General features: G+C 41.9%; 1 protein-coding gene across 1 annotated transcript; it reads left to right on the top strand.

Annotated features, from left to right (window-relative positions):
- Window positions 1-7,511: 7,511 nt before the first annotated feature.
- On the top strand, window positions 7,512-13,870 carry LOC110502608 (eukaryotic translation initiation factor 4E-binding protein 2). Its single transcript, XM_021580782.2, has 3 exons — window positions 7,512-7,869; window positions 12,119-12,304; window positions 12,486-13,870. The coding sequence occupies exons 1-3, from the start codon at window positions 7,731-7,733 to the stop codon at window positions 12,515-12,517; spliced, it is 357 nt and encodes a 118-aa protein (XP_021436457.1). The 5' UTR covers window positions 7,512-7,730; the 3' UTR covers window positions 12,518-13,870.
- The last annotated feature ends 519 nt before the right edge of the window (window positions 13,871-14,389 follow it).

Here is a 14,389-nt window from a genome sequence, read left to right as displayed (position 1 = left end):
AATAAACCTAGTTATTTGCTTTGAGCTTTCTATTTGGTTGACTCTGATACCTTTCAATTGGGTATTATCTTTCTACAACGAGTTTTCCATTCTGCGTTTTCTATTTCTGACTAGCACATCTGAGTTGCCTATTAACGCAGCATCACAAACAAAATGTTATGCTGTGTCCTTAACCGAGTGGGAAGGTGGTATTTACCACATACGACTGTGAAAAATCCACCTAAATGCCCCTCCAACTGGTAATTACTAGTGGGAAACTCGTCTATCATCCCTGATGCTGCGTTCAAGACAACTCGGAAGTCAGAAACTCTGTGATTATTAACTGGAATCTCGTTGAAGAACGGTCTGGGTTTACCACTTGGAAAGTATCAATGAACCATTAGGAAGCTCTACACAAAAAAACATATGCAAACTTTAACTGAGGTTCTGAGTTGCCACACTCAAAACGTTACCTTTATTTAACTAGGCAAGTCAGTTAAGAACAAACCCGGGACGATGCTGGGCCAATTGTTTGGTGCAACATCGCAAGACATCTGGAAACGCTTGCAAAGCAGACCAAACAGACCAGGCCAGGATCAAATAACTTGCGCCAAATACAACAGGTGTAGTGTAATGCTTACTTACATTCCCCTAACCAACAATGCAGTTTAATAATACAAATAAGAATACAAAATAAAATAAATGAAAGAAACAAGAATTTAAAGAGCAGCAGTAAAATAACAAAGCAAAACTTTATACAGTGGGTACCGGTACAGAGTCAATGTGCTGGGGCACCGGTTAGTCGAGGTAATTGAGGTAATATGTACATGTAGGTAGAGTTATTATGCAGTGACTATGCATAGATATTAACAGAGAGTAGCAGCGGAGTAAAAGGGGAGGGGGCAATGCAAATAGTCTAGGTAGCCATTTTATTAGATGTTCAGAAGTCTTACAGCTTGGGGGTAGAAGCTGTTTAGAAGCCTCTTGGACCTAGACTTGGCGCTCCCGTACTGCTTGCCGTGCGGTAGTAGAGAGAAGAGTCTATGACCAGAGTGGCTGGAGTCTTTGACAATTTTTAGGGCCTTCCTCTGACACCGCCAGGTATAGAGGTCCTGGATGGCAGGAAGCACGGCTCCAGGGATGTACTGGGCCGTACGCACTACCCTCTGTAGTGCCATGTGGTCGGAGGCTGAGCTGCTGCCATACCAGGCAGTGATGCAACAAGTCAGGATGCTCTTGATGGTGCAGCTTTAGAACCTATTGAGGATCTGAGGATCCATGCCAAATCTTTTCAGTCTCCTGAGGGGCAATAGGTTTTGTTGTGCCCTCTTCACGACTGTCTTGGTGTGCTTAGACCATGTTAGTTTGTCGGTGATGTGGACACTAAGGAACTGGAAGCTCTCAACCTGCTCCACTACAGCCCTGTCGATGAGAAGGGGGCATGCTCGGTCCTCCTTTTCCTGTAGTCCACAATCATCTCCTTTGTCTTGATCACGTTGTTGTCCTGGCACCACACGGCCAGGTCTCTGACCTCCTCCCTATAGGCTGTCTCGTCATTGTCAGTGATCAGGCCTACCACTGTTGTGTCATCAGCAAACTTAATGATGGTGTTGGAGTCGTGCTTGGCCGTGCAGTCATGGGTGAACAGGGAGTACAGGAGGGGACTGAGCATGCAACCCTGAGGGGCCCCTGTGTTGAGGATCAGCATGGTGGATGTGTTGTTACCTACCCTTATCACCTGGGGGCGGACCGTCAGGAAGTCCAGGATCCAGTTGCAGAGGGAGGTGTTTAGGCCCAGGGTGCTTAGCTTATTGATGAGCTTTGAGGGCACTATGGTGTTGAACGCTGAACTGTAGTCAATGAATAGCAATCTCACATAGGTGTTCCTTTTGTCCAGGTGGGAAAGGGCAATGTGGAGTGCAATAGAGATTGAATCATCTGTGGATCTGTTTGGGCGGTATGCAAATTGGAGTGGGTCTAGGGTTTCTGGGATAATGGTGTTGATGTGAGTCATGACCAGCCTTTCAATGCATTTCATGGCTACAGACGTGAGTGCTACGAGTCGGTAGTCATTTAGGCAGGTTACCTTAGTGTTCTTGGGCACAGGGACTATGGTGGTCTGCTTGAAACATGTTGGTATTACAGACTCAGACAGGGAGAGGGTGAAAATGTCAGTGAAGACACTTACCAGTTGGTCAGTGCATGCTCGGAATACACATCCCGATAATCCATCTGGCCCTGAGGCCTTGTGAATGTTGACCTGTTTAAAGGTCTTACTCACATCTACGGAGAGCGTGATCACACGGTCGTGCAGAACAGCTAATGCTCTTATGTATGTTTCAATGTTACTTATCTCGAAGCGAGCATAGAAGTAATTTAGCTCGTCTGGGAGGCTCGTTGTCACTGGGCAGCTCGCGGCTGTGCTTCCCTTTGTAGTCTGTAAGAGTTTGCAAGCCCTGCCACATCTGACGAGCGTCGGAGCCGGTGTAGTACGAGTCGATCTTAGTCCTGTATTGACACTTTGCCTGTTTGATGCTTTGTCGAAGGGTATAGCAGGATTTCTTACAAGCTTCTGGGTTAGAGTCCGCCTCTTTGAAAGTGGCAGCTCTACCTTTTAGCTCGTGCGAATGTAATCCATGGCTTCTGGTTGGGGTATGTACGTACAGTCACTGTGGGGACTCCTCAATGACATTGGAAGAATCGCAGAAAATATTCCAGTCTGTGCTAGCAAAACAGTCCTGTAGTTAAGCATCTGCTTGTGGTGGTATGTCGACAGCTATGAAAAATACAGATGAAAACTCTCTAGGTAGATAGTGTGGTCTACAGCTTATCATAAGATACTCTTCCTCAGGTGAGCAAAACCTTAAGACTTCCTTAGAGTTTGTGCACCAGCTGTTGTTTACAAATATACATAGTCTGCCGCCCCTTGTCTTACCAGATGCCACTGTTCTATCCTGCCGATACAGCGTATAACCTGCCAGCTGTATGTTGATAATGTCATCGTTCAACCACAACTCTGTGAAGCATGAGATATTACAGATTTTAATGTCCCATTGGTAGTTTAATCTTCCTCGTAGAGCGTCGATTTTATTTTCCAATGATTGCAAGTTAGCTAGTAGAACAGAAGGCAGTCGGGGTTTATTCGATCTCCTACGAATTCTCAGAAGGCAGCCCGACCTCCGTCCTCTTTTTCTCCGTCTTCTCGTCGTGCAAATAACGTGGATTTGGGCCTGTTTCCAGGAAGCAGTATGTCCTTCACATCGGGCTCGTTGGACTCGTTAAAGGAAAGAAAGCTTCTGCCAGTTTGTGGTGACTAATTTCTGTTCTGATGTCCAGAAGTTATTTTCTGTCATAAGAGACGGTAGCAGCAACATTATGTATAGAATAATTACTTTTTTTTTTAAACAACGCAAAAAAAAACGAACAAAAACAACAGTTGGTTAGGAGCACATAAAATGTCAGCCATCTTCTCCAGCGCCTTGATACATTACATGGTTAGCAGATGTTATTGCGAGTGTAGTGAAATGCTTGTGCTTCTAGTTCCGACAGTGCAGTAATATCTAACAAGTAATCTAACAATTCCACAACAACTACCTAATACACACAAATCTAAGTAAATGGATGGAATGATAATATATACATTTAAATATATGGATGAGCGATGACCGAGCGGAATAGGAAAGATGTAATAGATGGTATAAAAATACAGTATATACATATGGAATGAGTAATGCAAGATATGTAAACATTATTAATGTGGCATTATTAAAGTGACTAGTGATCTATTTATTAAAGTGGCCAATTTATTTCAAGTCTGTATGTAGGCAGTCTCTCTGTGTTAGTGATGGCTGTTTAACAGTCTGATGGCCTTGAGATAGAAGCTATTTTTCAGTCTCTCTGTCCCAGCTTTGATGCACCTGTACTGACCTCACCTTCTGGATGATAGCGGGGTGAACAGGCAGTGGCTCGGGTGGTTGTTGTCCTTGATGATCTTTTTGGCTTTCCTGTGACAACGGGTGCAGTAGGTGTCCTGGAGGGCAGATAGTTTTCCCCCGGTGAAGCGTTGTGCAGACCGCACAACCCTCTGGAGAGCCCTGCGGTTGTGGGTGGTGCAGTTGCCGTACCAGGCGGAGATACAGCCCGACAGGATGCTCTCAATTGTGCATCTGTAAAAAAGGGTGAGGGTTCTAGGTGACAAACTAAATTTCTTCAGCCTCCTGAGGTTGAAGAGGTGCTGTTGTGACTTCTTCACCACACTGTCTATGTGGGTGGACCATTTCAGTTTGTCCGTGATGTGTACGGCAAGGAACTGAAAACTTGCCCCCTTCTCCACTGCTGTCCCGTTGATGTGGATACGGGGGTGCTCCCTCTGCTGTTTCCTGAAGTCCACGATCATCTCCTTTGTTTTGTTGATGTTGAGTGAGAGGTTGTTTTCCTGACACCACACTCCGAGTGCCCTCACTTCCTCCTTATAGGCTGTCTCGTCGTTGTTGGTAATCAAGCCCACTACTGTTGTGTCGTCTGCAAACTTGATGATCGAGTTGGAGGTGTGCATGGCCACGCAGTCATGGGTGAACAAGGAGTGCAGGAGGGGGCTGAGCACCCACCCTTGTGGGACCCCAGTGTTGAGGATCAGCGAAGTGGAGATGGGCCGCCCCAAGTGTAGATGTTGTTTCCTACCTTCACCCCCTGGGGGCGGCCTGTCAGGAAGTCCAGGACCCAATCGCACAGGGTGGGGTTGAGACCCAGGGCCTCAAGCTTAATGATGAGCTTGGAGGGTATTATGGAGTTGAATGCTGAGCTGTAGTCAATGAACAGCATTCTTACATAGGTATTCCTCTTGTCCAGATGGATAGGGCAGTGTGCAGTGTGATGGCAATTACATTGTTTGTGGACCTATTGGGGTGGTTTGCAAATTTAAGTGGGTCTAGGGTGGCAGGTAAGGTGGAGGTGATATGACCCTTGACTTGTCTCTCAAACACTTCATGGTGAAAGAAGTGAGTGCTATGGGGTGATAGTTTCAGTTACCTTTGCATTCTTGGGTATAGGAAGCATGGTGGCCATCTTAAACCATGTTGGGACAGCAGACTGGGATAGGGGGAGATTGAATATGTCTGCAATATGTCCGTAAACACACCAGCCAGCTGGTCTGTGCATACTCTGAGGATGTGGCTAGGGATGCCGGCAGCTTTCCGAGGGTTAACACGTTTAAATATCTTACTCACGTAGGCCACGGAGAAGGAGGGAGCTGGAAGCAAGACATCGGTGACCGTGACATGGCTGATTTTCTTTTTGTAGTCCGTGATTGCCTGTAGACCCTGTCACATACTTCTAGTGTCTGAGCCGTTGAATTGTGACTCCACTATGTCCCTATACCGATTTGGGGTTTAAGAAGTCAATGAGAGAAGTGATATAACTCCAACTTCATGAAAATGACAAACTCACATGTTTGAACTTTCTTCAAAAACAACTTTATATGGAAGGAGTGCCTTTGATTTGATGGCCTGCATATGCTCAGATCAACGCGAGGCAACCATTAGACCTGATGAAGTGTTCATGAAATCATGAAGTGGAACGACATTTATTGGATATTTCAAACTTTTTTAATATATCAAAACTGAAAAATTGGGCGTGCAAAATTATTCAGGCCCCTTAAGTTAATACTTTGTAGCGCCACCTTTTGCTGCGATTACAGCTGTAAGTCGCTTGGGGTATGTCTCTATCAGTTTTGCACATCGAGAGACTGACATTTTTTCCCATTCCTCCTTGCAAAACAGCTCGAGCTCAGTGAGGTTGGATGGAGAGCATTTGTGAACAGCAGTTTTCAGTTCTTTCCACAGATTCTCGATTGGATTCAGGTCTGGACTTTGACTTGGCCATTCTAACAACTGGATATGTTTATTTTTGAACCATTCCATTGTAGATTTTGCTTTATGTTTTGGATCATTGTCTTGTTGGAAGACAAATCTCCGTCCCAGTCTCAGGTCTTTTGCAGACTCCATCAGGTTTTCTTCCAGAATGGTCCTGTATTTGGCTCCATCCATCTTCCCATCAATTTTAACCATCTTCCCTGTCCCTGCTGAAGAAAAGCAGGCCCAAACCATGATGCTTCCACCACCATGTTTGACAGTGGGGATGGTGTTTTCAGGGTGATGAGCTGTGTTGCTTTTATGCCAAACATAACGCTTTGCATTGTTGCCAAAAAGTTCAATTTTGGTTTCATCTGACCAGAGCACCTTCTTCCACATGTTTGGTGTGTCTCCCAGGTGGCTTGTGGCAAACTTTAAACAACACTTTTTATGGATATCTTTAAGAAATGGCTTTCTTCTTGCCACTCTTCCATAAAGGCCAGATTTGTTTTCTGATCTATTAGGACATGCGTTCCAGCGGTGCATGTGCTAGCACCAAACGAGCGAGCCTCCCTCTTTAGCGCGAATGAAATTAGTTCAGAACAACTGAATGTATGCGTTGTATAACGTTTCTATGCGAAAACTACGTCTATGTCTGAACTCTGAATAAAATATGCTTCCCCAAAATAATATGTTCGCTGTGGTAGAACGTTCATTTGAGTTGATTATTTTCTGCATTCATCAAAGTGCCATCAGGTAGCCTGATTTTAGATGTGTCCATGGAAACAGAATTATTCGGGAAATCATGTAAACATTTTAATCAAACTATTATATTAATCGGACTACCCACCAAGGGCGTAACTTTGGTTTTAGAAGTGGGGGGGACATTATTATTTATTTTTTATCCCGTCGGATAAACACTCCAAACAGCCTACCCTACCAGGACAAAAATGCAATTTTAGAATGTGGGGAATGTCCCTCCTTTCCCCAGTGAAAGTTATGCCCCTGCTAGCCACAATAATAGCATTATTGTATGCATATAACCATAGGCTTTTGCAAACCAGCTGAATATAAGTCAGGTCTCCAACCCATTATACTGTACATTTTCTTCAATATGGGAGATATCATGATATGTTCTATCTTGATAACATATGAATCCACTAAAACTCTGTGTTCTTCTTCTGCCATAAATCAGACTTTAGTTTGTTAAATGTAGATCACTTGCTACATGGAAACAGTAAAGCAACATTGCCCTGAACCAGAGAAGAAGATGCACTTTGCCTCAACAATAATTTTTACAGTTCATGGCAGAAATCATCAACTACACTGAACAAAAATATAAACCCAACATGTAAAGTCTTGGTGCCATGTTTCATGAGCTGAAATAAAAGATCCCAGAAATGTGCAGTTTTGTCACACAACACAATGCCACAGATGTCTCACTTGACATATTGACTCTATTATGTGTGGGAATACTTTAGAACAGATTTCCAAACTTAAAATCACTTGGAGCTGATTTGCTGATGTTTTTACAGTCTTTTGTGCCCCCCCCCCCCCCCCCCCCCCCCCAATAAAATCACCTGCGGGCCGCCAGTTGGCGAACCATGGTCTGTATGGCCTCAACCTACATCAAATAACTTCTTCTTTTTTATATATAATATTTTTCTTTCTAAACACGTGTGGTGGCTGTCATATCCGGTCTGCTTGTGTTGTTGTTTTTCCTGCCTGGCGGAGGGAGTGGGGATGTACTGACGGCTGGGAGGAAGAGAGGAGCGACAAGAAAGCCTTGGGAAGAGATAAGATAGAAAGGGAAAAGGTCCTGGGTTCCACCGTCCGTCAGGTTAGGCATCAACCATCTACAGATTGCAACACCGTCTGACCAGTCACTAAACCAGGGGTGAAATGTCGTCGTCTACCAGTCGTCAGCTTAGCGAAAGCAGGGCCATTCCAACCAGGACGGTGTTGATCAACGATAGAACGCAGCTACCTCATGATTATTGCACCACCCCTGGAGGCACTTTATTTTCAACTACTCCGGGAGGTAAAATCAACCCGAACCGATAAATTGTACCTTATACTGATATGATGTGTGTTTCAGCAACTGTCGCCATTTCGCTATGCACTATCGTGCATTGTGGCCTACAGTAGCTAGCATGTCAAGGCATCCCCAAGCGTTCAAAAACAAAGGTTTGCCCGTCACCTTTGGCAATGTGATTGGTTGGTGTTAAACGCAATGATTCTGAGTCATGGTGGCTACATTTGTAACAGTGCAATATGTTATTTATTACAGTGCCTTCAGAAAGTATTCAATCACCTTGCCTTTTTCAAATACAATTGTTACAAGGTGAGATTAAAATGGATTTCAATGTCATTTTTCATCAACGATCCACACAAAATACTCAGTTAAAGTGGAATTCAATTTCGAATATAAAAAAATAACTATATACATATTATAATGAAAAATAAAACACTAATATATATTAATTACATAAGATTTCAACCCCCTGAGTCAAAACATGTTAGAATCACCTTAGGCACCGATTTATAGCTGTGAGTCTTTCGGGGTAAGTCTCTAAGAGCTTTACACAACCGGATTGTAAAATATTTGCAAATTCTTCAAGCTCTGTCAAGTTGGTTTGATGATCATCGCTAGACAGCCATTTGTATGTCTTGCCATGGATTTTTAAGCCGATTTAAGTCCAAAACCTTAACTAGGCCACTCAGGAACATACAATGTCATCTTGGTAAGAAACTCCAGTGTATATTTGGCCTTGTGTTTTAAGTTATTATCCTGCTGAAAGGTGAATTTGTCTCCCAGTGTTTGTTGGAAAGCACACTGAAACAGGTTTTCCTCTAGGATTTTGCCTGTGCTTAGCTCTATTCCATTTATTTTTATCATTAAAAAAACTCCCTAGTCCTTGTCGATGACATTCACACCCATAACATGATGCAGCCACCACCATGCTTGAAAATATGAAGTGGTACTCAGTGACGTATTGGATTTGCCCCAAACATAACGCTTTTTATTCAAGTTAATTTCTTTGCCACCTTTTTTTGCAGTTTTACTTTAGTGCCTTATTACAAACAGGAAGCGTGTTTTGGAATTTTTAAAATTCTGTACAAGCTTCCTTCTTTTCACTCTGTCATTTAGGTTATTATTGTAGAGTAACTACAATGTTGTTGATCCATCCTCAGTTTTCTCCTATCACAACCATTAAACTCTTACTGTTTAAAAGTCACCACTGGTGAAATCCCTGAGCTTGTTCTTTCCTCTCCGGCAACTGAGTTAGGAAGGACGCCTGTATCTTTGTCATGACTGCCTGTATTGATACACTATCCAAAGTGGAATTAATAACTTTGTCATGCTCAAAGTGATAGTCTATGTTTGCAACAACAATAAAAATATTCACCTATCTACCAATAGGTGCCTTTTGCAAGGCATTGGAAAAAAAACCTGGTCTTTGTGGTTGAAATGCTTGACTCAGGACCTTTTTACATTTTTAGTCATTTAGCAGATGCTGTTATCCAGAGCGACTTACAGTGCATTCATCTTAAGACAGCTAAGTGGGAGAATCTCAGTGATAGTAAGTAAAATGTTCCTCAATAAAGTAGCTATCAGCAAAGTCAGCGCTAGTAAGGGGGAAAAGAGTCAAGTGCAATCGATAGTTCACAAAAGCTTCTTTTTTTTTTTTACCTTACAGAAAATGTCATGTGTGGGGTACAGAAATTAGGTAGTCATTCAAAAATCATGCTAAACACTATTATTGCACACAGAGTGAGTCCATGCAACTTAATATGGGACTTGTTAAGGACGTGTTTACTCCTGAACTTATTTAGCCCTGCCATAACAAAGAGTACTTATTGACTCACAACATTTCATTGTTTATTAATTAGTAAAAAATTCTTACAACATATTTCCACTTTGACATTATGGGGTCTTGTATGTAGGCCAGTGACACAAAATCTCATTTTAGTCCATTTTAAATTCAGACTGTAACACGCGGAAGGCCAGCGAGGACAAATTAATTTAAAAAATTGTTCCCTCGTTATGTCGATCACAATGCATTTATCTTATGATCACTACATAACAAAAGTTGTTTTGTCGAGATCACAAGATAATCAAAAGTACCACGCATCATCCATTAATTTGTTCAGATGCAAAATAACAACTTCATCAAGGAGCCCTATGGCTTTGTTGAGTGCAATGTGGGGCATTTGAGCCCTGAATGATACCTGACAGGCAGCACTGCCCCCAAGACAATCGCATGCTAACCTGGCTAGTATTGTGAGCTAGCTAGATAGTCTTGATACAGTGGGGCAAAAAAGTATTTAGTCAGCCAATAAATTCATTAAAAATCCTACAATGTGATTTTCTGGATTTTTTTCTCATTTTGTCTGTCATAGTTGAAGTGTACCTATGATGAAAATTACAGGTCTCTCATCTTTTTAAGTGGGAGAACTTGTACAATTGGTGGCTGACTAAATACTTTTTTGCCCCACTGTAGCTAGCTTGTTATCTATGCTAGTTGTTAGCTTGCATAACTGTTATGTGTATAATTATAAGGGATGCTTCATGTTTGTGGGTAATATTTACACTGGGTGAGCTCCATTCCTGACAGGCTTATCCGATTAAATTTCAGCCAGGAAGCTGCCTTATAGGCTGTTTTTATAGGCAAGGCTTATTGTAGATTAGCTGTGAAAGTGCTTTATAGCCATATGCATATCTGATCCAGGGGGTGAGCTCTATTCCTGGCATGCTGATCAGATACAATAGCTGATGTCAGGATACTGTCTTGTAGGCTGTTTCATGTGTAAGGCTCCTTGCAGACAGCCTACTAGGTAGCATCCTGACTTATCAGCCTCTGAGGCTTCTAATGAATCTTATCAGCCTGTCAGGAATAGAGAGCACCCAGTCTTGATCATTTAGATAATGCATCCTGACTGCTAATCTGCCTGCAAGGAGCTTTACATATAAAACAGCCTACAAGGTAGAATCCTGACTTATCAGCCTCTGAGGCTGCTATTGAATCTTATCATCCTGTCAGAAATGGAGCTCACCCACTCTGTACATTTTAAATATTATCTATGAAACATGAAGTGTCCCGTACAATTCTAAACATATCTGTTATGAAAGCTAACAACCAGCTAATAACACGCTAGCAACCAGGCTAACTAGCTAGCTTGCTCACAAGACTAGCCAAGTTAGCTGCATTGTTGCTTCCATGCGGTTGGCTGTGGTCTTGGGGGTGGCATACAGCCTGGGAGACAGGGCTGCCTGTTAGGCATCGTTTAGGGCTTAATTGCCCCATGAAGGCTTAAATGCCCCATGAGCTCTTGGCTCAAGATAAGGGACATTTAGCTTGTTAACATTCTAACTTATAAACTGATAATGAGCGCCAAACACAAATTAAAGCATGATGTTAGGATGAAATGTACCATCCCTTAGTGTAGCAATCAGTAAAAACATGCGCTGATCCATCATGGGCTCTGCCTCCTCAGCCATACTGTCAATCTATCATCAATGCGTCTATTCCTATTTATAGAGTTGATCTTGACAAAAACAACTTTTGTGATGTCTTGATCATGAGATAAATAAGTTGGGATCTCAACATAACGGGGGTATTTAAAAAAAAATAAAAAATCATATGATATCTCTGGACTTCCGTAGTAACACAACAAAATTAAATGAAAATGAAAACGTGAAGGGGTGTGAATACTCTCTGAAGGCACTGTAGGTAGTTACAATGTATTCATATATTCATACATGTATGGCTGGTTTGAGGAAGTATCTGAATTTCATTTCCTAGACAGTGCTTTTGCATTTAAATAAATATTGCACTTTTATTGAAATAATGTTTATAGAAAGCTAAGGCCTCTGCTTTTTGTTTACAGCTTTTTCTTTGATGATACTGTAAACAATTATCCCAGCATCTGATGTAGGTGCCTAGACCATGTTGTACATGACACGCCATCTTTTGATTAAAATTGGTATTTACAGTAAATATGTAACGAACTAAACAGGTTTATGCTATTCCCATTTCGATTCACAGATTAGTGAATTGGTGCATCATTTTGTTCGTTTGCTGCCACCATTGTAATGATGACATTTGCAAAACAAGAAAACAGATGAATCGATGCAATATAATCAGCGTGTTATTATCGACATGATGGTTTACCAGTTCTTTAAAGCAGGTTTGTAATATATCTGTTGTTACTGCATTTCTATACATTCGATGGTTGTAACTAATATCTCAAAGATGTTATTAAATAATCATTCTCCTCTATCATAGGGACCAGGATCATCTACGACCGTAAGTTCCTATTGGACCGGCGTAACTCCCCCATCGCCCAGACCCCCCCGGCCCACCTGCCCATCATCCCCGGGGTGACCAGCCTCAACGTCCTGACCGAGAACAGAAGGAACGAGGCCAACAACCACATCAAACCCCACAACAGTCATGGCAAGACAGCCACCGGTCAGTGGGTGCCATATCCTCTGACTACTGTTGTCATGCCATACAACATGCTCTCTCTCTGTAGTCCATGTCAACCATGTTTTATCATGGAACCCCTGAGTCAAATTAGTAATAACAAAGGTATTACACCCCTTGCTTTAGAGTACAGATGACATTGTATTTGTGTTCTTGTGTTTTAAAGGTGAGGATGCTCAGTTTGAGATGGACATCTGACCTCACCTGAGGAACCACACCGGAACAACAGAAGAAGAAACAAACCTGGTTCCTGTGCTGTGTGCCAGTGGCTTGGCTTGTAGAAACCAATGTTGTGAGCTCTCACATCACTCACAGCAGCCATCTTCTTTCGCTCTCTGTCTCGCCGTCACTGGGTGTGATGTATGTAAACCACGCAGATAAACTATACCATGTAATACGTTAACTGTACGGCCAACTTGGCCCCATACTGTGGCTCTGTTTCAATGTCCATGCTAGCATACCACTTAGAATGAAGCAATGTATTTGACATGCATCCTAAGTGGTATGGTAGTGTGGATATTGGAATGTAGCCTGCATGTGTTGTTGCCAACTCATCTATCGTTGTCAAGCCATAGTTTGGCATGACAATGAAACAACACAAAGAGGAGTTGGCTACAATACAAACTGACTAGGCTACCAGGCTATGGCTAACCCTGAGACCTAGCGGAAGACTCTGCAGGTCTATTTGAATAGGTCTCAGGGTTACCAACTGCCGTATATGTATTGTATGTACTTCAGCCACACAACAAGGAAAAGGGTCTAACGGTAACCAGAGATATTCTTAACCATTAACAAAATGTAGACGCCCAAGTCAATGCAGTAATCTAAACTGACCACTCTGTATTTCTTGTATGTGTCCTTAATACCAGAGCACACTGTAAACAAAGCCGTCTTTACTGCTTTAAGACATTTTATAATGGGGCCTAAGAAACTGTACAACATCTACTACTTGTACTACTTTGTAGAGCAAAGTACTGGCCTTAGATTGATATTACGTATCCTTTTCAGAACCTTTTGTCATTGTTTGGGTAAAATGTTCATAAAAAAACAAAATACTGGATATGCTCTTACCTGCCTGTTTTGTAGTCCGTTAGTTACCAGCAATTAAACTCACAAGGGATGATGTGACTGATTAAATTCTGATTAGCTGAGAATTTCATCATCATTCCATGCCTTGAATATCTATCCATCACCAATACAAGCCTGACTTTATGTTGCGTTTTGAGTCTTTCTGGTAAAGGATTTTATGAAGATTTACCATTTGGAAAACTTTGGCTTTCCGTTTGTGGTGATGGTTTGATAGATTTGCAAAATGAAAGGAGAAAATGAATTTATACATTATTTCAGGCTATTCTAAATGTTATACATAATCTGATAATGACTAAATACATTTGAATTAGCTACATGAATGGTTTGTATTTTGTCGCAAAAGAGATTTGAAACTACAAACCTAACTGCTGTTCTAATTTGAATTAACTTCATTTTTTCGAGAAATTTCAATGCCAGTGGACACTGTTACAGCAAGATCAATAAAGTTCCTTATGATGAGGATTATGCTGTTCTGCCTGTTTTGTCTGTACACATGGTTTCACAATGGTTGTGATCACATTGATAACAAAAGTACACGAATGTCCAACAAATTTGTCTTCTGCTTTATCCCATTCCCAACCCCTCCAAAAGACAGAGATAAACACAGAGAGGAATATCCATGCATCCAGTTGCTTTGAGCAGGTGTTGGAGATTAGAGTGGAAACAGTATGTCCAATAAAAAGAAAAGAAAGACTCCACATACTGCAATCTATTTTCCCAGGTGTGTTCAATGTCACGCTTGGGGACACTGCATACATTGAAGAGTCTTCCTTTTCTTTTTTAATCACAGTCACAGAGATAATCTTCTCTTTAGATCCCTTTTCTGAGAAAAAAACAAGGTAGTCAGTGATCTTCTAGTCGGAGCTCTAGAGATAGTGTTTCCGACTATTCCAATTTGTATGATCGTAAAAAAAAAAAAGTCCCAGTCGGAGCTCGTTTTTCCCCCGGAGTTTTCATTTGTCTTGAATGCACTGCAGCATA

The sequence above is a fragment of the Oncorhynchus mykiss genome, chromosome 23, assembly GCF_013265735.2.
Source record: "Oncorhynchus mykiss isolate Arlee chromosome 23, USDA_OmykA_1.1, whole genome shotgun sequence".
Lineage (NCBI taxonomy): Eukaryota > Metazoa > Chordata > Actinopteri > Salmoniformes > Salmonidae > Oncorhynchus > Oncorhynchus mykiss.
The sequence above is the reverse complement of the archived record's forward strand: the minus strand, read 5'-3'. Positions and strand labels throughout refer to the sequence as shown.